Here is a 22689-nt window from a genome sequence, read left to right on the forward strand (position 1 = left end):
TCACACACGCTCACACACGCTCAGCTTTGTCAACATAATGACTGGAAACCTGAGAACTCCTTCAGCCTGTTTTGACGAATATCAATGCACCACGCAAACTGCCTGAAGGGGAAAATGTTACAGGAATTAAAACTTTGGAACAAGCCTTTGTGACCTTTTGTACAGGAATTGGTAAAGAAAAGGCTATTACCTTTCACTGTTGTTGGAATGATGTCTTGTAAACTCGTGCATTAACTCATTAATGCCTGCTTTTGGTCTGAACGGTACAACATAGTCACATTTTAGGTTTTGGAGACTGTTGTGAGAGAGAAATAAAGGAGCGTCATGGTCCATTTGTGTTAGCACTGATTTGCCGTTGATAGGATGACTTACCAATTGAAAAAGGAAGAAATGCTGAAAGAACATCGTATGGCTCTAGCTCTACTTGGAGGTCAAAGCCTTAGAGTCTTTGTTCCGTTGGTGCCTTGCCATGCCACAGTTTCCACTCCTGCTCCCCCACTTCAGGATTTGAGCTGCTTAAACCCCTCATGATGGGCACCATTCAGAAACACTCAACCAACCCGACTGCATGCTGTTATTTCAGTCAGCATTTGACTTTGCTAACTAGTGCATGAAGCAACGGCATGAAGCGCTCAGTGTGTGTCCACCCAAAGAGCTTTCGATGTTGCATGTGTCGCGTGTGTTTTGTGTTTGAGCGTTTAGTTCAGTCAACACTTTCTTCATTGCTCAAAAATCCTGCGTGGAAGATATGAAATGTCTCAGCGGTAGCGGCTAACTACGCCGAGATGTTTCACAATCTTCTTGGTATTTTTGATGTCGTTGTTATAAATGTGTGACTACTGGACTCTGTGTTGGGCGGGGGGATTCCGGTGAAGGGGGACTTCTTTATTTCTCTTCTCTTTATTTCTCTTCTCTCCCCCATGTATGTGTCTCCCCCCCACTGTGGCGCACCTCACCTCTCCCCTCTCCCTCCACCCTCCGCCACACCTCTTCAGCTGACACCCCTGCCGTCCACGAGGAGAAAGGGGCTTGTTTCCGATTGGTCAGTTCGGGGAAGCAGTGTTTGCACCCGGTGCCTGCTCAGCTGAGCAAACAGCTGTGCTGCTGCAGTGTGGGCAAGGCCTGGGGCCCGCGCTGCGACAAGTGCCCACTGCCAGGAACAGGTAAGGTCCCCAACGCCGGCACCTCTGAGCTCCAGGCAGACTACACCTCTACCCATCCATCTATTCCACCAATCTCACACTGAGAGATGGAAATATGGGACCAATGGCATTCATTCATCCGACCCCCCCACAGACATTCGCTCTCTCTCTCTCTCTCTCTCTCTGTGTGCATGTGGTTAACTGCTTTGCCAAGTAGATGCTTTTAGATACAGTTAAATCCCCACCACCACCACCACACTCCCACTGTGTCTCCCCTTACTCCACCACGGCTCCCCCTCTGTCAGTGCAGTCTGTACGGGTTTTATGGTCAGTGTTCGCCTTGGTGATACAATAGCAGACGCCTGCAGATCATGTGGACCACAGCCACACTAAATAGATAGAAGCTGTTCGCTGAGTCCTCACACTTCCACTCAAAAAGGTCTGTCTTATTTCATTTATGACGTCGAGCCAAACATTCCATTAGACCTGGGAGTTTATCTGGGAACAAGTCTAACCCTTTTCTTCGTCTGTGCCTGTATTGTCTGTCTGGGCTCCGAGAGACATTACTAAATGACCTCGTTTGACCTAATTAACAACACCAGTCAAATTAATCTGGGTTGCCAGATTCCTTTGGTTGCCAGATCCTCCAGGTTTGCAGTTTGGTACAGCAGGTTGTTATAGAGAGTGTGGGTGGTAGAGTTAGAGGATGATATCTTGGAACGGGGTCCATTTTTCCCCATGTGAGAACATTTCTGTGGGTAAGATTAAGAGCTGTTATAAGAGTAAATTATAGACTTGTGCTCCTTAATCAGGAAATCAACTTGAGTAGACATATAGGATTAGTGTAATCATTTCAGGACTAACCTTGATGTGAAGTGCAGGGTTTTTTAAGGTATCTCTTTCAATGTGTTTTTCTTCGTTTGTTGGAATGTTTACCAAGGTAGCTGGATTAGTTACTGTTTGATCTGATATATTTGTTTCACGATCAATGTAGTGGTTTAACTGCAATTGGCTGGGCTCTGGCTGGGCCACTCAAGGACATTCAGAGACTTGTCCTGAAGCCACTCTTGTGTTGTCTTGGCTGTGTGCTTAGGCTCGTTGTCCTCTTGGAAGGTGAATCTTTGCCCCAGTCTGAGGTCCTGAGCACTCTGGAGAAGGTTTTATGTACTCTATGTACTTTGGTCCGTTCATCTTTCCCTCGATCCAGACTAGTCTCCCAGTCCCTGCCACTGAAAAACATCCCCACAGCATGATGCTGCCACCACCATGCTTCACAGTAGGGATGGTGTCAGGTTTCTTCCAGATGTGATGCTTTGCATTCAGGCCAAAGAGTTCAATCTTGGTTTCATCAGACCAGAGAATCTTGTTTCTCATGGTCTGAAAGTCTTTAGGTGCCTTTTGGCAAACTCCAAGTGGGCTGTCATGTGCCTTTTACTGAGGAATGGCTTCCGTCTGGCCACTTTACCATAGAGGCCTGATTGTTGGAGTGCTGCAGAGATGGTTGTCCTGGAAAGTTCTCCCATCTCCACAAAGGAACTGGAGCTTTGTCAGAGTGACCATTGGGTTCTTGGTCACCTCCCTGACCAAGGCCCTTCTCCCCCGATTGCTAAGTTTAGCCGGGTGGCCAGCTCTAGTGAGAGTCTTGGTGGTTCCAAACTTCATACATTTAAGAATAATGGAGGCCACTGTGTTCTTGGGACCTCAATGCTGCAGACATTTTTTGGTACCCTTCCCCAGATCTGTGCCTTGACACAATCCTGTCTCGGAGCTCTTTCAACCTCATGGCTTGGTTTTTGCTATGACATTCTCTGTCAACTGTGGGACCTTATATAGACAGGTGTGTGCCTTTCCAAATCATGTCCAATCAATTGAATTTACCACAGGTGGACTCCAATCAAGTTGTAGAAACATGTCAAGGATGATCAATGGTAACAGGATGCACCTGAGCTCAATTTCGAGTCACATAGCAAAGGGTCTGAATACTTTTTTATTTGTAATACATTTGCTAAAATATAAACCTGTTTTCACTTTGTCATTATGGGGTATTGTGTGTAGATGGATGAGGATTTTTTTATTTCATCTATTTTAGAATAAGGCTGTAACGTAACAAAATGTGGAAAAAGTCAAGGGGTCTGAATACTTTCTGAATGCACTGTCTGTGGAGTTCGGAAAGAACTCCGAGAATTATATACACATGGTGAATCGGCTTCAACAAAAACCTAACCTAACTTATTGTACTTTACATATGAGGTACATAAAATAAAATATCAATCAAATTAGTCATATAGCTATGAATTATGTGAAGTAAATATATTTCATGTGGCCATTTCGATCTGTTTTTTTGGGATGGAAGTGGTTTCTGATGTGTTTTTTTTTTCTTGAGTAAAGAATAGATGTACTTATTTTTCTTTTAACATTTTTAGCTAAATTCAAGGAGATATGCCCTGGTGGGATGGGCTACACTGTCACAGGCTCTTACAAGCCCAAACCATCCAATCAACTACCCAAACTTCCCAGCCAACCTGAGACCATCAACAAGCCAATGATCACCCACCAAGAGCCTGTGGCCCCGCCTCTGCCCTTCCCGACACCCGAGAAACCAGTGGAGGCCTTGAGCGTCACTGAGAGACAGCTTCCCTCTATTCCAGGTGAGTCAACATCACACAATTCCCTCTGTACCAGGAGAGTCAACATCACACAATTCCCTCTGTACCAGGAGAGTCAACATCACACAATTCCCTCTGTACCAGGTGAGTCAACATCACACAATTCCCTCTGTACCAGGTGAGTCAACATCACACAATTCCCTCTATACCAGGGGAGTCAACATCACACAATTCCCTCTATACCAGGAGAGTCAACATCACACAATTCCCTCTATACCAGCTGAGTCAACATCACACAGCAAGCACCAGTAGAAGAGCAGCCATCTTTACTAATGTACTCCAGAAAGACAGAGACAGAACATTGAGATGAGCTGGGACTCAGTGTGACTCATAGCTGGGAGTTGCTTGGTCTTTTAGAATTCAAATAGAGTGCTCTGTGGAATTTGGCATCATAGACTGTAACACATGGGCCCCGGGGCCATGCTTTTGTCTTTTCACTATGCTGTCCTGTTTTGATATGTGGAATATCGTGTACCTTCAGTGCCAGCGCACTTTTTCGTAATCCACCCTTCAACAAAAGGCAGCACATAAGTGAAACAAAAGACAGAACCGATTTGTATGCGTGAGTGTGTGGGGGTCTTTAAAAACATCTCTCACCCAGACACCAACTCAGTTCCACCCTAGATGGGATGATGAGGATTCACACGCTTTGGCTTGCCCTCACCACTCAAACCGCTGGATTCTGAGAGGAGAGATGGAGTTCCTCTCTTTTATTGTTCGGGACATGCTTGGCGGCCACTGAGGGGAAAGAGAAACTTGGCCAGCGGTAGAGTGCACAGACTTATGCAAACTACAGCTCAACTTCTCTTGAGCACAGAGGATCCAATGCCGAGGACAGACTCAGACAAACAATAAGAGGAGAAAGTCACTGCCAAACCTGTGTTGATTAGTGTTTGCGTGACACAAGGGTCTATGAACCCTGGTGGAGGGAATTTATTTTACGCTGAATGTTATGCTTCGTTCATAACAATACCGTTGGTTTTTTATGACCTCCGTAAAAAGGCAAGAGGGTTGAGTTATGACATGGTATTTGGCCAGTGTTTAAAATAAGGTGTTAGCGGAGCATCCTTGTTACTGATTAACATTTGTACGTCGTCCATGAAAAATATCACGTGTTGATGTGGTCATGAACAGCTAACAGTACCAGTGAATGTGACAGTCTTATGGATTGCAAATCATTGATCCTCTCTGGCCCGGGTTTATTGATGTATTCAAAAGCCTGACTATATTTTAAAGGAGAACTATAATGTGAATGTTGCCCTAAAAAATACAATTAAATGATGTACTTGTCTCTGACAAACCTTGGTAGTCAAGGGCAGGTATATCCAGCCTTGTGCTTTCAAACGGTCTCACTCTTTTTGTTGTTTTTGTTTTTATATGATCTTCATGGCCAGTTGCCACAGATGCTCCTGAGCAGGTAGGTTGGGTTTCTTCTGCAAAAAAACCAACAGAAAATAAATAAGCTTTCTCGCATGCAACGAGAAGTATTCGTCCTTCAGCCTCTATGGCAGCAACCTGCAGAAGCAGCCTGCAGCATCACCTCTGCATGAAGTCGGCATCACCGCTGCATGACTTTGAGCCAATCAATGCTCCATGCTTTCAGCCTAAGCGCACTTAAAGCATTCACAGTGGAACAATGCTGTTCACAGCTGGTAAGACTTTGCTCTTTGCGCTTTTGTCCAGCCTCATACTGTAAGGCTGCGTTTACTCAGGCAGCCCAATTCTGATCTTTTTCCACAAATTGGTCAGTTGACCAATCAGATCAGCTCTTTAGCCAGTAATTGAGCATCTGATCAGAATCGGGCTTTATGTTTAAATGCAGCCTAAGAGCCTCAAATACTGAACAGTCCGGAAACCTTTCTGTAATGGATTTAGTATTGTATTATGACTTTTGAATTATGTAAATATAGAAGCTCTCTTTTACATTACCTGGTCTTGGTTCTTTCAGAGGTAAAGTAGACTCAGCTGCTTGAAACTCTTTAAAAGCTCTTTGACAAGGGTGGAGTAAAGTGAACACTGTTGCGCAATACACTCTGACAAACTCCAAATGTCTAAAAAGCTGAAGTCAAGTTGGAGTCCACACAACTGACTTGGGCATTCTATAGACCCTGTCTGCTCAATGACAACAAATGTTTCGCTTCCCACCATCTTGCTCTACAATCCTTTCAAGCACTTTCCTTCCTTCAGCTGCCATGCAAGCTGATCTGTAATTAGTGTACCGCCGAGCGGCCTATATGACGAGCTCACGCATGACAGCGGTGCATGAGCGGCGCTTGCTCACTGAAACCTCAGATGTCTATACGGATCAGTCCATTGAGCCCCGAGGTCCATACTGTGTTTGTCTTGTGTTTTGTCCTTCAAGGAGCTGGTTATTCTGGAGGCTACTAGTAGTAGGCCAGTAGTTGAGGTCGAGGCTGGCCAGCCACAGCTCTCTCCCGGTGTCTCTACCATGAGGATGGAGCCGGCCTTCCCAGGTGTCTCATCCATTTCCTTCCCCTCTACTCTCTCTGCTGCTATTTCAGTCTCACTGGGCTGGTGCCCACCCTCACAGGGCAAAGCGTGGAAGTTATTTAATTATGATGGTTGTTTTGGCGCTGTACTGTACACTATGTAAGTGGGTCTCCACTGGGGCTTTTCCGTCAATTTTACCTGAAAGAATACAAATGAAAATGGGTTGGGTTTGAAAAATATATTATGTTCTTTCCCTTGTGACAGGTCTAATCGTCATAGTGGAAAGAGCACCTGCCATTTCTGATTGGTGTTCTCCAGGCTCTAGTTTAGGATTATCTTAATTCAAACTCAAGGTTTCAATTGTTGTAAAAAGGGTTCAATATGTATCCAAGCTGGACAAATCTTTAAACAACTGTCAGCTCAGCACTTGACGGTGAAGAGTGATTTATGTCTGTCCGCTGGGATTGTTGATTTCTGCAGCGCTCCGTGTTACAGTTTCATGACAATAACTCAACATTGAAACACTCATTTTAAAGACCACGGAAAGTCTGACTGCGCTGTTCTCTCCCATGGCTCTATCTGTCCTGGTCTCGCAGAGGTTGTGGAGAAAACGTCTCCCCCTGCTCCAGCCCTGATCCTCCCCTCCAACGCTGGCCAGGACATCGCCCCGACTCAGTCAGCAGGTAAGAGCCCACAGTGACATACAGTGACACACAGTAACACCGTGACATCTGGACACAGTTTAGTCGACTGGTCAATGTGCTGCTGACCGGTTAGTAACTTCTATCCCTGCTACAAACTCTAAGCTATCCCAAGCTGATTGTGTAAAAATCATGAATGAATAGAGGCACGCAGACTGGCACCATGGTACTTTCTAACTCTTCCGGACCTCCTCTCTTTGTCCTTGGGGTTCTACCCCGTTGTATTTCGGGCTTCTTCTATATTTAGGAATCCTGTGTTGCTGTTGAGGGGCCATGGCAACTTGAAGTCTCTCTCTCCACTTTCTAGTTGTGAATAGTTTAACAATGGTCTAACAACATCCTCATAAAGGCTTCAAATCACTCCAATGAAAATGCAGAGCAACTTTTTCTTTCTCTCCTGACCCTTAGAGAAATGTATTTGGGTCCTGTATTGTTTTATTTCAGAGACTCCCATTTTAGATGTTGTTGCTGTGGTTATTTGAATCGGAAGGGAAAGGCCAGTGAGGCCAGTGATTTGTGCCATCGCTAGGCAACCACTTGTGTGAAATGCAGCTGTTTTGATACCCTGGGCGAGGAAGAGGGGGGAGCAGTAGAATAGAGATAGTGTCGGCACGGAGACAAGTGTGGAGGGAGGGGAGTGGGACTATCTGGTTCCGGGCCCACAAAAAGCACCTGGACCAATCAGGGGACCGCTGGGGTATTTGGAGTTATATTTGCTAGGCGGACATCCAAGCACCCAGACCGCTCTCATCTTAGCGTTTTACGTCCTGGTGTCCCGGAAAGGTGACACCAAATTAAGAAGCCACAGCAATTAAGCCACCTGATGACACATACTCTGTAAACTGTGATGCATAATTGCGTCTCTCTTTTTTTTTAATCGTCCTGTCATCCTTACTGTGATCAGACTCTGGTCTCTGTGACTCAACGCTTGCTAATCATTCTCTACATGACGTTTCTTTTTAAAGCACATCCTCTACAAAACAACAATAGTTTGATTGTAAACATGGCGGAGATGCTCTTTAAGATGTAAAGCGACTACACTCGCTAATCATTCTGTAGCTCAACCAATCAATCAATCAGTCAATCAAATGATTCTGCATTTTACAAATACATTTGTAACAAAGTGCTAAAATATAACGCTTGACCGAATGGATGAGGGAAATCTCCTTAGGTGGGGAGAAACCTTGACAGGAAGCAGACTCTAGAGCAGGAGCCCATCCTCTTCTGGTTGGCTGATGTCTTCCCTAAATCCTATATAAAACACAACAGTCATTTAATGTAACTGTATTTCTGAGGAGATGCCACTGTAGCATATTTGAGCAATAAAACCTCACCTATTGAAATTTGTACAGTAATACTCAAATTCTTTGTAATTCCACCATACTGGCCTGCTGAGCTTTGAAGAAGCAGGGATGCGTAATGTATTGTTAATGTGATCTCGAGCTTGCTGACATTTTGACTACCATTTCCTCAGTAACACTGTAATTCTTAAGTACTATATTCATAATCTATCACCACTAATTTAATACCCCTTTAATTTTCTCTTCTTCTCATCAAGTTCTGAAATGGCAAACCGTTCAGTCACTGTGATTGGACAGTTGTGCAGTTTCAGGCTTATATGATGGAGTCCTTAAGTCTCTGGAACTATAGGTCCATTGGCCCACTTCTGTAATATGTCTGCATATTGGACCCTTTTGATGGGCATTAGACACTATGATTCACTCTATTCCCTACTCTTCCACTGTGTTATGTAAGGCAATCTCCCACAGCTGACCTCTTGTCGAGTCTGAGTAGACCGATTGATGCACCTAGTGAGTAGGTTTTTGGATTTTACCTTTATTTTAACAGGGAGTCCCATTGAGACCAAGATCTGTTTTGCATCTTACAATTACAAATTGCACATAGGAAATACACCAGAAAATACAAAATACAAAGAGAATACAAAAAATGTAATAAAGCACACTCATGAAAAACAGTCACATTCCACAGCAAAGAGGTCCCCAATCAACACTTTTAAATCAAATCAAATCAAATTGTATTTATCACATGCGCCGAATACAATAGGTGTAGACGTTACAGTGAAATGCTTACTTACAAGCCTATAACCGGCAATGCCTTTTTTAAGAAGTGTTAACCTCTGCGAGATCTGTGCCCCCCCCCATGGGACAGTTGAGCTAACGTGCGCTAATATGATTAGCATGTTAGTAACAAGAACATTTCCCAGGACATAGACATATCTGATATGGGAAGAAAGCTTCAATTCTTGTTAATCTAACTGCACTGTCCAATTTACTGTAGCTATTACAGTGATTGAGGAGAGTGCACCGTTATGAACTTGAAAATGTATTAATAAACCAATTAGGCACATTTGGGCAGACTTGATACAACATTTGAACAGAAATACAATGGTTCATTAAATCAGTTTAAAACTTTGCACATGCAATGCTGCCATCTAGTGGCCAAAATCGAAATAGAGCCTAAAGTGGAATAATACATTGTGGCCTTTCTTTTGCATTTCAAAGACGATAAAAAAAAATATTTAAATAACATTTTTTTTGTATTATCTTTTACCAGATCTAATGTGTTATATTCTCCTACATAAATTCACATTGCCACAAACTGCAAAGTGTTTCCTTTCAAGTGGTATCAAGAATATGCATGTCCTTGCTTCAGGTCCTGAGCTACAGGCAGTTAGATTTGGGTATGTTATTTTAGGCGAAAATTGAAAAAAAGGGTCCGATCCTTAAGAGGAAAGTATTTACAAAATAAACTGAAGTAAAACATTTAGAAATACATAAATAAAATTGAAAAATAAGAACATTGAATAATAACAAATAATTAAAGAGCAACAATAAAATAACAGTAAATGCAAATAGTCCGAAAATCACATATACATCCATTTGTAGGGAACTCTGAAGATTGTTCCATACTTGGGTGCAAAGAAACTAAAAGCTAAAAGTCTGTAGCAACAGACGGAATTTCATTAGATAGCCATCCCTGTGATCTGGTATGGTAACTCATACTTCTATGGGTAAGTAAAGATGTCAGGTAATGAGGGAGTTTTTACAAAATGCAGCGTTTCGACCTACATGAGGTCAAAGAGGGCCAGCCTACTTTCTGATAGAGCAAGCAGTGATGAGTGCAAAACCTCTCACCCGTTATAAAACGAAGTGCGCTGTGGTGAACTACATCTAACGGCTTTAACCCTTTACACTTGTAGGAATTGGCCTATATGGATAGGGCTATAAAAAAGAAAGAAAGAAGGTCGCACACTCCCAAACATTTAATGGGTATAGGAACCAACATTTAATGGGTATAGGAACCAACATTTAATGGGTATAGGAACCAACATTTAATGGGTATAGGAACCAACATTTAATGGGTACAGGAACCAACATTTAATGGGTATAGGAACCAACATTTAATGGGTACAGGAACCAACATTTAATGGGTATAGGAACCAACATTTAATGGGTATAGGAACCAACATTTAATGGGTATAGGAACCAACATTTAATGGGTATAGGAACCAACATTTAATGGGTACAGGAACCAACATTTAATGGGTATAGGAACCAACATTTAATGGGTATAGGAACCAACATTTAATGGGTATAGGAACCAACATTTAATGGGTATAGGAACCAACATTTAATGCGTATAGGAACCAACATTTAATGGGTATAGCAACCAACATTTAATGGGTATAGGAACCAACATTTCGGAACGCAGTGCTGTCTTCAGGGTTACATTGTAACTGCTTGATACAGTTATGTAGACTAGCAGTGCAATTAGTGGAACCAATGAACACAGTGAGGGGTGTGTCATAGTAATTAAGGTAATGAGGGATGGAAAACAATGAAACAAATACTTTACAGCATGTCAATACATGCGGACAATTATTTACGTAATCTTATGTCAACATGATTAGATATAATAGAATACATTGTGCTAATATCAACAATCATTATTGTTACATTTCATTTACTTTCATCTTTGTTTCATTACTTAATTTCATACCTTGTTGTGGTTCAAACATAATGCATAATGAGCATCATCAACATGGGAAACATGACATGCAGTATAAGCTAAAAAACTGTGGGCCAAAAAAATTCATTGGGTTGAAATGGCCTGAGGTCAAATTCAATATTCAGACCACTAGGAGTCAGTGTTTTTAGATAGGAGATCCATTAGGCCTCCCTCTGTAGTAGTAGGGTACAGATCAGTGGCGGTCAGTGCCATTTAAGATGAGGGAGTACGATTATTTTTTCATGAGCATGGCCTTATTTCTATTACAGAATATTGGATGACTATCATTCTTATTCCATTCACCCAGTTCAATGTAACAGCGACAGGTTTAGGCAACTACATGATACTCAAATATTCGCTATACCCATCATGAGGTTGCTACAACCTAGCCTATGAATGACAGTTTACAACGTAGGTGTGTCGAAAGACAAATTTGAGGTGACAGACAGTGACACATGGACAGACAGTGACACTCAATACCGCCTTGCACATTATCGCCTGCATCTAGCTGATATAGAGTGTAATCATTAGTACAACAGTTGCAAACAAGAGTTTCTGTTGGACAAATTCAGGTATGTTTATCCCCATTTATTCACGTTTGCGAAACATTTTTTGGTGGAATAAATACACCCCTGATCACGCGTAGACACAGTTCAGTTTCATAGAAGCCACGTTTTATTATTTCTCGCATCTATGAGCTCTCCTCCTTTCACCTCCTTTCACCTCTTCCCTTGCGTGTGGACTTCAATGCACAACCCATCAGCTGTATTTGACCAGGCAAAAAAACCTTTCCAAGGCAAACCACTACACACAGCCTACATTGCTGTCACCACAGAACTTACGCGTTTGTAAACCTGCTACAATCATGCAGTAACGTTAGTGTACAGTAGTAAACAGTTACACCGGCGGGCCCCTGTGGCAATAAATTAGTAAAACCAAAAGCTTACCTTGACTTGGAAGAGTTCCAGTGTTGTGTTGGAAAGTCATAGCCAGCTAGCTAACATAGCATCCCTCTGGTTCAGCAGTGTGTTTCAGTAGGCTAAACTAGCAAGCTGCATTTGCATCTCTCTCTCTCTGTCTCTCTCTCTCTTTCTCTCTTGCTTCTCCTTTATTTTGGAAGAAATGAATTTGTTCAAACCTGATGAACTACTGTCTTTCTCTCTCTTTGAGTCAACTACTCATCACATTTTATTCATTGCAGTACTAGCTAGCTGTAGCTTATGCTTTCAGTACCAGATTCATTTTCTGATCCTTTGATTGGGTGGACAACATGTCAGTTAATGCTGCAAGAGCTCTGATAGGTTGGAGGACGTCCTCCGGGAGTTGTCATAATTACTGTGTAAGTCAGTCCATGGAAGGGTGTGAGAACCAAGAGCCTCCTAGGTTTTGTATTGAAGTCATTGTACCCAGAGGCGAACGGAAGCTATCTGTCCTCCGGCTACACCATGGTGCTACCCTACAGAGTGCTGCTGAGGCTACTGTCGACTTTATTTGCTAAATGGTGTGTTTTAATCAATTATTTGGTGACGTGTTTATATTTAGTATAGTTTCATCTAATAAGGATAACTTTTTCCAATGTTTTACTATTTTTATTTTTATGAAAGTATCTGAGGAGGATGGTCCTCCCTTTCCTCCTCTGAGGAGCCTGCAACTGGTCTCGATGTTACCTCTCCTTGATAGAGTAACATGCTCGATACCTGTGTATTTGAGGGAGGAGATAGGATGTTTAGCTTCAACAAAGTGAGCTGCTACTGTGCAGTCGGTATTCTTACACCTGATTGAGCTGCGGTGTTCAGCTATACATTGTTTTAACCAAGTTTCAGAGAGTACAAGAATGTCAGGGTTAGTATCTTGGACCCAAATGCCTAACATATACATTTTTGAGTGAATACTCTGCACATTTAAAGAGATTCTCTGGTACTTTTGTATACTTTTTAGCTAGTAGTTCTGAAAGTAGCGCTCACAAGCCAAAAGTGGTCCACACAAATTGCATATTATGTCACGTGCAGATATGTACACCACATTATTGCGCTCTCTCGCTCTGATGTGTGTGCATCTTGCTAGCTGTCTCTCAAATGGGGAGGGGCTGAAGCTCATTGGCTGGAACTCGAATTGCTAGGGGGCTGGCCCACGTGGGGGAAAATGTAGGGGAAATGGCGCCACACAACTTCCAGGAAACAGTTGCTATCAAACTAGGAATTTTGCGGCTAATTGAGGTAAGACATTAATTCTGCTCATAGATTATACATTTATGAACTAAACATTGACATGAACTAAACATTAACACATCCAGCCCAAAGCGTGAGGTTTAAAAAATGCAAAGTTCCGGAGCATGTCTTTAAGTTCGTCAGCTCAAGAACCTTACGAGATTTAAAGTCAGAGGGGGTTTCCAAGCTAATCAGCATTGGCTTATCAGCAGTTGTTGGTTGAGCGTGCTGAATCTTTGCCAATATCTGTCATACAGAAACACATTTGCAGCCATGAATGGGAAGTTGATGAGAATATCGGCTAGGGAGAGGAAAGGCCATTTGCAGGAATGGAATATATTTGTTTATGCTGCGCATATAGAAACAGTATTTATGTATTTAGTATTTGAAGAGTAGCATGAGGTTTCCTCCATGATTGTGTTCAGCATGCATACTCAAAATCCTGCTATTTGGGTCTCTCTCTCTTTCTCTCTTTCTCTCTCTCTCGCTCTCGGCCAGAGGTGGATGAGTGCCAGGTCAACCCTCACATCTGTGGCCAGGGGATCTGCTACAACACTGTGGAGGGTTATACCTGCGCCTGTAACAAGGGCTACCAGATGGACGAGACACACACCACCTGTGTAGGTAAGAAACAAGACGTCAAAGGTCACGTCCATTTATCAGACCAATGGGAATGGACTCTTTTTGTCATTTGGTCTGATTGGATTAGGTTTTCACTCTTCACATTTGCCCCAGAACATATATTCATTTAATTACATCAGTAAATGGGAATATTTTTTACATTTTATTTAACCTTTGTTTAACTAGACAAGTCAGTTAAGAACAAATTCTTATTTACAATGACGGCCTACAATGACGGTCTACCCATGTCTTATAAGCTTCTCTGAATGTACTTGTGCTATATAATGATTTAACTAGCCTTTCAGCATTTTGGAGGCCTCTGTTGATGTATGAATAGTTATGTGTGAATGTTGTAGATACTGTCGAATAATCATTTAGGTACCGCTTTGGTACAGTGGTGGTTTGAAATGAACACTATCTATACTCCTAATCCTTTAATCCACTTCCATTAGTATGTCAGTATGTCTCTAAGCAAGTTGACCCATGTTCCATCCCATGACTCCTGCCTTGCTACATCGGTGGACAGATGTTGATGAATGCCTGGAGTCTGTGTCACTGTGCTCCAACGGCCGCTGCAAGAACACCCCCGGCAGCTTCCTGTGTGTGTGCCAACCAGGCTTCATGACAGATGAGGAGGGAACCCGTTGCGTTGGTAAAGTCATTTCACACACATACCACCACGCTCCCTGAGATTCAATACGTGTCGTGCAGCGCAGCAGCAGCCGTTCGGATAGCCGTTTGGGTGTTTTCATTTTTGTTGAAATCCCTAGTTATTTCCCCAGTTGTCTCCAGTATAGTTCCCCATTGGCATTATCCCCCCTCCCTGGAGATAGGGGCTGCATTTTAGGAGACGACCACAGTGTGGCCCATTAGCGACGTCCTCCCCACCCTCCTCCCCATCCCGGGATATAAATTCTGGGAACACTGTCATTAGGTGGTTTCTGGTGTTTCTACACAGATTTTCTCTTCCACAAAATGACACAAAATTAGGTTTGCGGAGGCATAAAGCCAATTATTATTTCCCCATAGCTGTACTGTACTGTAACAGTCAAACGTCTGAAAATGAAATATGAGGATATCATTTATCACTGTTTGCCAGGGATGTCTATGTGGATATGAGTACTTGATCTATTGTTAAGAAGAGCGCAAAAACAGGCAGCTTAGAGGACAACAGCCCTAAATCTTCAATAGAGGGATGGAACATTGAGTGACTGGTTATACTTGAATCCAATGATGAAAACGAAACTATACTGGAGAAAAATATAAATGCAACATGTAAAGTGTTGGTCCATTGTTTTCATGAGCTGAAATAAAAAAATCCCTGAAATGTTTCATACACACAAAAAGCTTATTTCTCTAAAATGTTGTGCTCAAATTTGTTTACATCCCTGTTAGTGAGCATTTCTCCTTTGCCAATATAATCCATCCACCTGACAGGTGTGGCATATCAAGAAGCTGATTAAACAGCATGATCATTACAAAAGTCTGTAATGAAGCCCTTTTGTGGGAAACACTCATTCTGATTGGCTGGGCCTTGCTCCCCAGTGGGTGGTGGGAGCCCACCCACCACCCATGTTGCACTCCAGCCCAGTAATGTGAAATCCATAGTTTAGAGCTTAGTGAATATATATTTCAATTGACTGATTTCCTTATATGAACTGTAACATCTTTGAAATTGTTGCATGTTGCGTTTATATTTTTGTTCAGTATAAAAATACTTTGAAAACACTTACTTAACCAGAGGCAACACTACATGACAAGTTAAAACCGAAAGAAAGTTTGCACTCCATGTCCAGTCTGTTTCTTGCCTGTCGTCGTTTTGCTGAGTCATGCATTTACACTCTCTACTTCAAGGTGGGGGGGATGTTTGGTTTCTAAGGATACCACTCCCCTCCAATTAGAGTCCCTGTTTCCTTCATTGTTGGTTCTGTCTTTTGTAATGTCCCACAGGAAGTCCCACCCAGGGCCCTCAGAGGAAGTTTATGTCACCTTAAGCTGGCTTTGGTCCATTTCAGGGGGCTGGGAGGGCATGAAGCAGAGACAGTCCTGGCATGAATCAGCAATGTCCATGTTATTCAGTTAAAGTCAAGGAAAGAGCGTCATGAGCCACACTTCTAGCCCTCTGTAATGCCAGACTGTCCAAATCGTTTAGGTAGATGGATATCACATTCAGACTGGGGTACATAGACAGACCAGGAGATTCCATCACTTTAGCCTGAACTTCCGCTGTCCTTGTTGATATTGGACGGAGTAATGTCTGACATGTTTGTAAAACAGAAATGACACAGCACTAAAATGATTTGTACCCCATCACATTCCTCCAGGGGTTTGGGGATTATGCTTATGTTCTTAATGGGTTTGGGTGAGTACCAAGAAAGGAAGGATTATTCTTGAAAGATTGAGTATCTTTGTTGGAGCCAAGTTACTATCCTCAAATCTCTCCTTCTCGCTCCCACTCCCGTCTTTCCCTCCCTCCCTCTCTCTCCCCTCCTCTTCCTCTCTGTATCCCTCGCTCAGATTTAAACGAGTGTCTGAACTCCCAAGCTTGTCCTGAGGATGGCTTTTGTGTCAACAGTGTGGGTTCCTACAACTGTCGACACTGTGACAGCGGCTACAGGATGAGCCCAACAGGCCAGTGTGAAGGTACAGGAAGCGCCCTTCAACGATTTGGGTTCTATTTGGAGAGCTTTAGGGGCAGGAGAATTAGAGGGGGGTTCATGGGAAGACAAGGCCATGGTTGTTTCTGACATATAAACAACATGATATGCATATTACTGACTTACACATCACCCACACTTAAATCCTTGGCCCTTTGTGGTGTTGATTCAGTGCTTGCCTCTCTCCTTGCCTCTCTCTTTCTTTCCCCCCACCTCTCTACTCTCTCTCTTTCTCTCACTCTCTCTCTCGCTTCTCTCTTCTCTCTCTCGCTCTCTCTCTCGAACAGATATAGATGAGTGTCTGGACATGGGTGTGTGTCCATCCGGCATGTGCGTCAACTTGCTGGGCTCTTATGAGTGTGATCCGTGTCCAGAGGGCTTCCAGGGCCAGGGAGGACAGTGTGTCGGTATGTGACTGGACATTCTCCTTCTCTCACAAATAATCAGGAGCATCCAAATTACTGGAGCGGCTTGGCTCTGAATTGAAATTCCACCAAATTCCACCTTCCACCAATTTGTGGAAAAAAACTAAAGAACATTTGTTTGACAATCCATCTTTCTGTGTCTTGTGCGCTGGTGTGTTTGTGCAGGCATGTACAGTTTAAATATAGATGTGTGCGTGTGCATGCGTGTGCTTTTGTGTGTATCAAATCGAATCAAATGTATTTATATAGCCCTTCTTACATCAGCTGATATCTCAAAGTGCTGTACAGAAACCCAGCCTAAAACCCCAAACAGCAAGCAATGCAGGTGTAGAAGCACGGTGGCTAGGAAAAACTCCCTAGAAAGGCCAAAACCTAGGAAGAAACCTAGAGAGGCACCAGGCTATGAGGGGTGGCCAGTCCTCTTCTGGCTGTGCCGGGTGGAGATTATAACAGAACATGGCCAAGATGTTCAAATGTTCATAAATGACCAGCATGGTCAAATAATAATTCACATACTGTGTACAGTATCTGCGTGTGTGTGTGTGGGGGGGGGGGGGGGAGTCCAAGAGTTTCCTCAGAACCCCTGAGCCACAGTGCTGGTTCACTGCTTCTCTGTCTTCTCAAAGCCCTCACACAGACTGAAAGCAGGGGAATTGGGACCCAGACTGTATTTTTCCGACAGGGTATATATTGAGATGATATCACTATTTAGAATTTCTACTATCCTGCACTGACAGTTCTAAGTGTTTACCGTGCTGTTGGTCATATACAGAATGCAGTGCTGTAGCTAGGGCTGTTACAGTGACCTATTACCATCACACCGGCGGTCACGAGTCATGATGGCAGTCAAATTCCATGTTCCACCGTTTACGGATAATTAGACTTCTCCACGCTCTGATGCTGCTGATGGTCATTAGTAGACTACCAAACTAGCTAACTACCTGGTACTCAGCACTCTATTGTCCCTCTAATCACTCTGACATCAATGCAAATGTTATGTAAAATCTAATCAAACACTTCATGAGAGCCCATGAGCTCATGTTGTGCAATATTTCTATAGGCTCTGCAACTGCTTCAGAAAACAGAGTGATGGCCTATTAAAAAGAGGAGGATCCAATCAGTTTTCTATAGGCTAGGCCTGCTATATTTATTTCTCAACCTTCCGAATATTAAGCACGTAGCTTCTTTTTAAAACAGGAGTAAAGCCTACCTGGCTGGCATGAAAATGAACCACAGGGAAAGCATCCTTCATTCACTATTTAAGTGCATAGATGACATGTATTTTTTCCCGCTGCCCCTGTTTCGATACAGGTGCATGATAATGGTCCATTCCAAATCAAAACATTATTTCCCACATATATTATTTAGTATATGTAAAGACAAGATTAAATCAAGAAGTCTGATATTGACAATATTAGCCTAACACTTGTGAATGATATATTATCACTTGTGAATGATGCCCAGCTTAAGGCAAGAATCCTAGTCGCACACCTCATGTAGCCTAGCCCATAGGCCTATATGTTTTGATAAGGTTTGTATCACAACTAAAGTTAACACATTAATCTGCTTTACGATGGGTCTAGAGCCTAACTGGCATACATATGCAGCGCTTGAGTTTCAAGTTTGGGGAAGATAATTCTCACCATAAAAATGCATCTTTATAATAATTGCATGTAGTCACTTTTGAGAATGGTGTTTTCCTGCTAATGGAACATTCGTGGTTATAGTCTACTGCCGTGTGCACATTGCTGCACTTATAATGTGAAGAAATAGCCTAATAGTTTATCAACATTTTAAGCTAAATGTTCTCATCTGTTGCTTCAGACTCTTTGCATAAAAACAGTTTTTTTTATGCTAGTGGTTGTATTAATTTGGGATCTATCACATCCCACAACTGTCCCAGACTGTTTGGAATATTTATTTCTTGCACAGAACAGAATAGTTCAACTTTTGTACTATGGGTATAGTAGATTGACATAGGCTGGTGCTTTTGCTATTTGTTAGGCCTACTCATCTTGTTGGCTGATGAAAAGTAAATGTGTACAGTTATTCCAATATCTTCAATATGTACCTCGGAAATGGATAAGGACACATGCTGTTGCGTCCCGGTGTGTCTGTCTTCACTTGTAGCCTGTGAGAAAGACCCGATCACGTGACTGAGAGCCATGTGAGTGAGAGGTGCTTCGGCACGCAGCGGGGAGAAGGGAATTATAATTATCATATTCAGATCAAAGGCATAGCACCACTGGTGCAAAAGGCATAGATTTTTTAGGGGCTTAATGGCCACACAAAGGGAATGCAGCTGGGAAATTCAAGGCATTATCAAGTGCTTGTCAAATTGTGAATGAGAGACTGGTGAAGTGTGTACAGCTTGCGCAAAAAACAACATACAACTTTAAAAAAAAATCATCATTAGAGTCGCATCATACAGCCTTAGAATGTATTAAAAATCAAAACATATAGCTCTACATTTGTTACATAAATAACTCTAAATGAATCATATAATAGTACCTGTTTCTTTGTTAACCGCTCAACACAGAATAGCCGCATGTTCATGTGCGCACTCCCTCAAATCGTTTGGAGAAAATATATTTTTTATAAAATAATGCTACGGAATTCTAAGTAATATTGTCTGCTAAATGAACTAGTGTAGCCCACAGCCATATGGCCTAGCCAGATCAGGACCTGCTAAATGAACTAGTGTAGCCCACAGCCATATGGCATAGCCAGATCAGGACCTGCTAAATGAACTAGTGTAGCCCACAGCCATATGGCATAGCCAGATCAGGACCTGCTAAATGAACTAGTGTAGCCCACAGCCATACGGCATAGCCAGATCAGGACCTGCTAAATGAACTAGTGTAGCCCACAGCCATATGGCCTAGCCAGATCAGGACCTGCTAAATGAACTAGTGTAGCCCACAGCCATATGGCCTAGCCAGATCAGGACCTGCTAAATGAACTAGTGTAGCCCACAGCCATATGGCCTAGCCAGATCAGGACCTGCTAAATGAACTAGTGTAGCCCACAGCCATACGGCATAGCCAGATCAGGACCTGCTAAATGAACTAGTGTAGCCCACAGCCATATGGCATAGCCAGATCAGGACCTGCTAAATGAACTAGTGTAGCCCACAGCCATATGGCCTAGCCAGATCAGGACCTGCTAAATGAACTAGTGTAGCCCACAGCCATATGGCATAGCCAGATCAGGACCTAACATAAGGACAACTCAGAGTGTGTTATTCTGTTCTTCTGAAATAGACTACATTTTCTTCATATCATGTTTCTTTAGACCTGTCTAAAATAAATAATGGATTTATTGTGAAGGTGTAGACTATATTACATGGATTTATTAGACTTTTTAAAATGTAGATGTTCCAAAGGTCTGCATCAGTGGCTTGTAAGCTATGCGTGGAAGCCAGGAGATGCTAAATGTGTTTATGTTAATTAACGGTCAATTACTGTGAGACCGGCAGTTATTTGCTTGACCGGCTGACACAATTTCATGACCGCCACAGCCCTACCTGTAGCCACCTTCTAAAACTCACTAGCTAGATGTGGAATGCGCAGTAGGTCGCTGGGTACAGTCTGTATTGTCAATGAGGTACATGATGCCTCACATCAGCTTTAATCCTAGCTCCAGGACATCATGTGAGCTGCCTGGGAGACCTGCAGCAGAATCAACGCACACCTTCTAGGAGTGAATTTCCTACACTTTATAGACAGTGTTCCACAGCCATATTATTTAACCATGAGTTTCAAGGAATAATCAAATCTCATTCCTAAACCGTTTCTGTTTAATGGACAAAGAACACCTCAGGAAACAAATGCAGTATTTCTGTTTACGCTCAGTACATTATAAGTCCCGCAAATCAACCAATTAAAAAGCCTCCATATGGACTCACATTTTCCTGGAAGTCGACCGGTTTCTGTTGAAACCATAGGTGCGTCACTCAGCCCTTCCAGAGAGTACGTGTTGCATGTGGTGGATGGTTGACTGTGAGGTTGTGAGTAGTATTCACACAGTGTCCTGACCCAGCCAAGCCACAGTGGGTAGACAGGGTGCAGGTCGAGACAGGAAATCATTAGGTCATGTGACACATAGGGAGACCTCAAGAGTCTCACTGGAGGTAATGGTGCTGGTTTAGGTCCTTAGCTAGGTCATGCCAACTTTCAATGGGTCTGTTTCGTGTGGTTGTATCTTATGCAAGATAATGAGGGTTGTTTACACACATTATGATGCCGTTCCAGGTGCATTACCTTAAGCCAAGTGAAGGTTGGCCCAAACATTGGTTTTGAGATCCATTAAACACACTGGGAAGCATGCAAAAATAACAGTGTGCTGGAGTTTGGTTTTCTAATATCATATCCAACATGGCAGCATGTTTAGACATTTGAGATATTAAACACATTGTAAAAACCTTTGACTACATTTCTTTCCCTCCCGTTTTCTTGACTCTGCCCAGATGTAGATGAATGCCTGCACCAGTCAACTTGTGCCAATGGGAAGTGCTCCAACTTTGAGGGATATTTTGTCTGCTCGTGTAACGATGGATTCACGCTCAGCTTAGATGGACAATCATGTGAAGGTGACACTCTAATTCTAGTGCTTTATGGTTTTATGGGACTTTCAAGTGACAACCCAAAACTAGCTCTACCAAGTCCCTGAATGATCTACAAGACTGGATTCCATTATTACTGGATGATATCATAGTTTAGAGAGAATCACCATTTTAGTCCAAACTGAATTAGCCACTGGTTAGAATCTTCCAGAAAACCCATAAATGTAAACAGCATAATAGCGGCAAAGAGCGAATGCCGTAAAAGTAAGCACATATTACCTCATAATCACTTATTTGTTCGGGCACTGTTTGTATATGTGACATAATGAACGACTCGGCCTGTCTAAGACTGTCAGTTTAGCACAGCAAAGCACTTTTCCCGAACTTTTCCCACAGTGTCTTTAATGCCAGTCACAAGGCGCCTTGCTTAAGATGGAGACCTTGTAGTGCAGGTTTATAAATCATTCAGAATTGGCCTGGCAGCGCTCAACCTTTTCAGCGGACCGTAGTGCCCACAGTGAAGCTATTGGGCCCTGGTAAATAAATGATGGAATTTCAGTAATCACCCTGGGCTGTTTGGGGCAATGAAAGTATATGAAACCCTAAGAGTTGCAGTATATCAATATCTCGTCATCTTTCTCCCAATACGCCGCATCAATATCTCCCGCTGTTTACCTGGCCCACCTCTTGCACCTGAAATGAGAATAATATTTTCCCTGCTACCTTGCTCTGGGAGTCTGTGTATCAAAGAACGAGGCGATTCAACCCCAGGAAGACTCGAAAATAGAATATATATTCTGGAAATTTTTATACATGCTTTTACATTTGTAGCACAAACCATTTTTGGGAAAATCATGATGTAAGTGGCCATTTTAGGCCCTTTTTTAGACCTATACAAGCCTCCTGTAAAACACAATGATCTGTGAACAGTACATGATCCAGACAACATCTTGGTCATTATACTCTAATAGTGTGCAAATATGGAGGATGTCTAGATTCTGAGCCCACTAGCTTGTAGAGTATATTGTTTAAAACAATATGTATAAAAATTTGCACAATAAAAAAAGGGTACTTTGAGATATTCCTATCAATATGTTTAATTTTTAATAATTTAATGTGAAAAATACTCCCTATTTGAGAGCACACTACAAGGAGTATGATGAAACTAAGATGTTGTCTGTATTATGTACGGTTCATGGATCATAAGGTCTTAGAAGAGACACGTA

General features: G+C 42.5%; 1 protein-coding gene across 7 annotated transcripts in view; it reads left to right on the forward strand.

Annotated features, from left to right (window-relative positions):
* LOC100380761 (latent-transforming growth factor beta-binding protein 1) overlaps positions 1-22689 on the forward strand; it is a 118370-nt gene that overhangs the window by 72377 nt on the left and 23304 nt on the right. For 3 of the 7 annotated variants that reach the window (XM_014203036.2, XM_045720654.1, XM_045720662.1), the window contains 10 exons: positions 996-1163; positions 3566-3790; positions 5203-5225; positions 6171-6282; positions 6856-6942; positions 13695-13820; positions 14344-14469; positions 16335-16460; positions 16762-16881; positions 21368-21490. In XM_014203036.2, coding sequence (XP_014058511.2) covers positions 996-1163; positions 3566-3790; positions 5203-5225; positions 6171-6282; positions 6856-6942; positions 13695-13820; positions 14344-14469; positions 16335-16460; positions 16762-16881; positions 21368-21490 — 1236 coding nt within the window. The remainder of the gene's footprint in view (positions 1-995; positions 1164-3565; positions 3791-5202; positions 5226-6170; positions 6283-6855; positions 6943-13694; positions 13821-14343; positions 14470-16334; positions 16461-16761; positions 16882-21367; positions 21491-22689) is intronic. The other 4 variants (XM_014203043.2, XM_014203060.2, XM_014203051.2 and 1 more) reach the window with 4 other exon arrangements.

This window comes from Salmo salar, chromosome ssa01 (assembly GCF_905237065.1).
Source record: "Salmo salar chromosome ssa01, Ssal_v3.1, whole genome shotgun sequence".
Taxonomy (NCBI): Eukaryota; Metazoa; Chordata; class Actinopteri; order Salmoniformes; family Salmonidae; genus Salmo; species Salmo salar.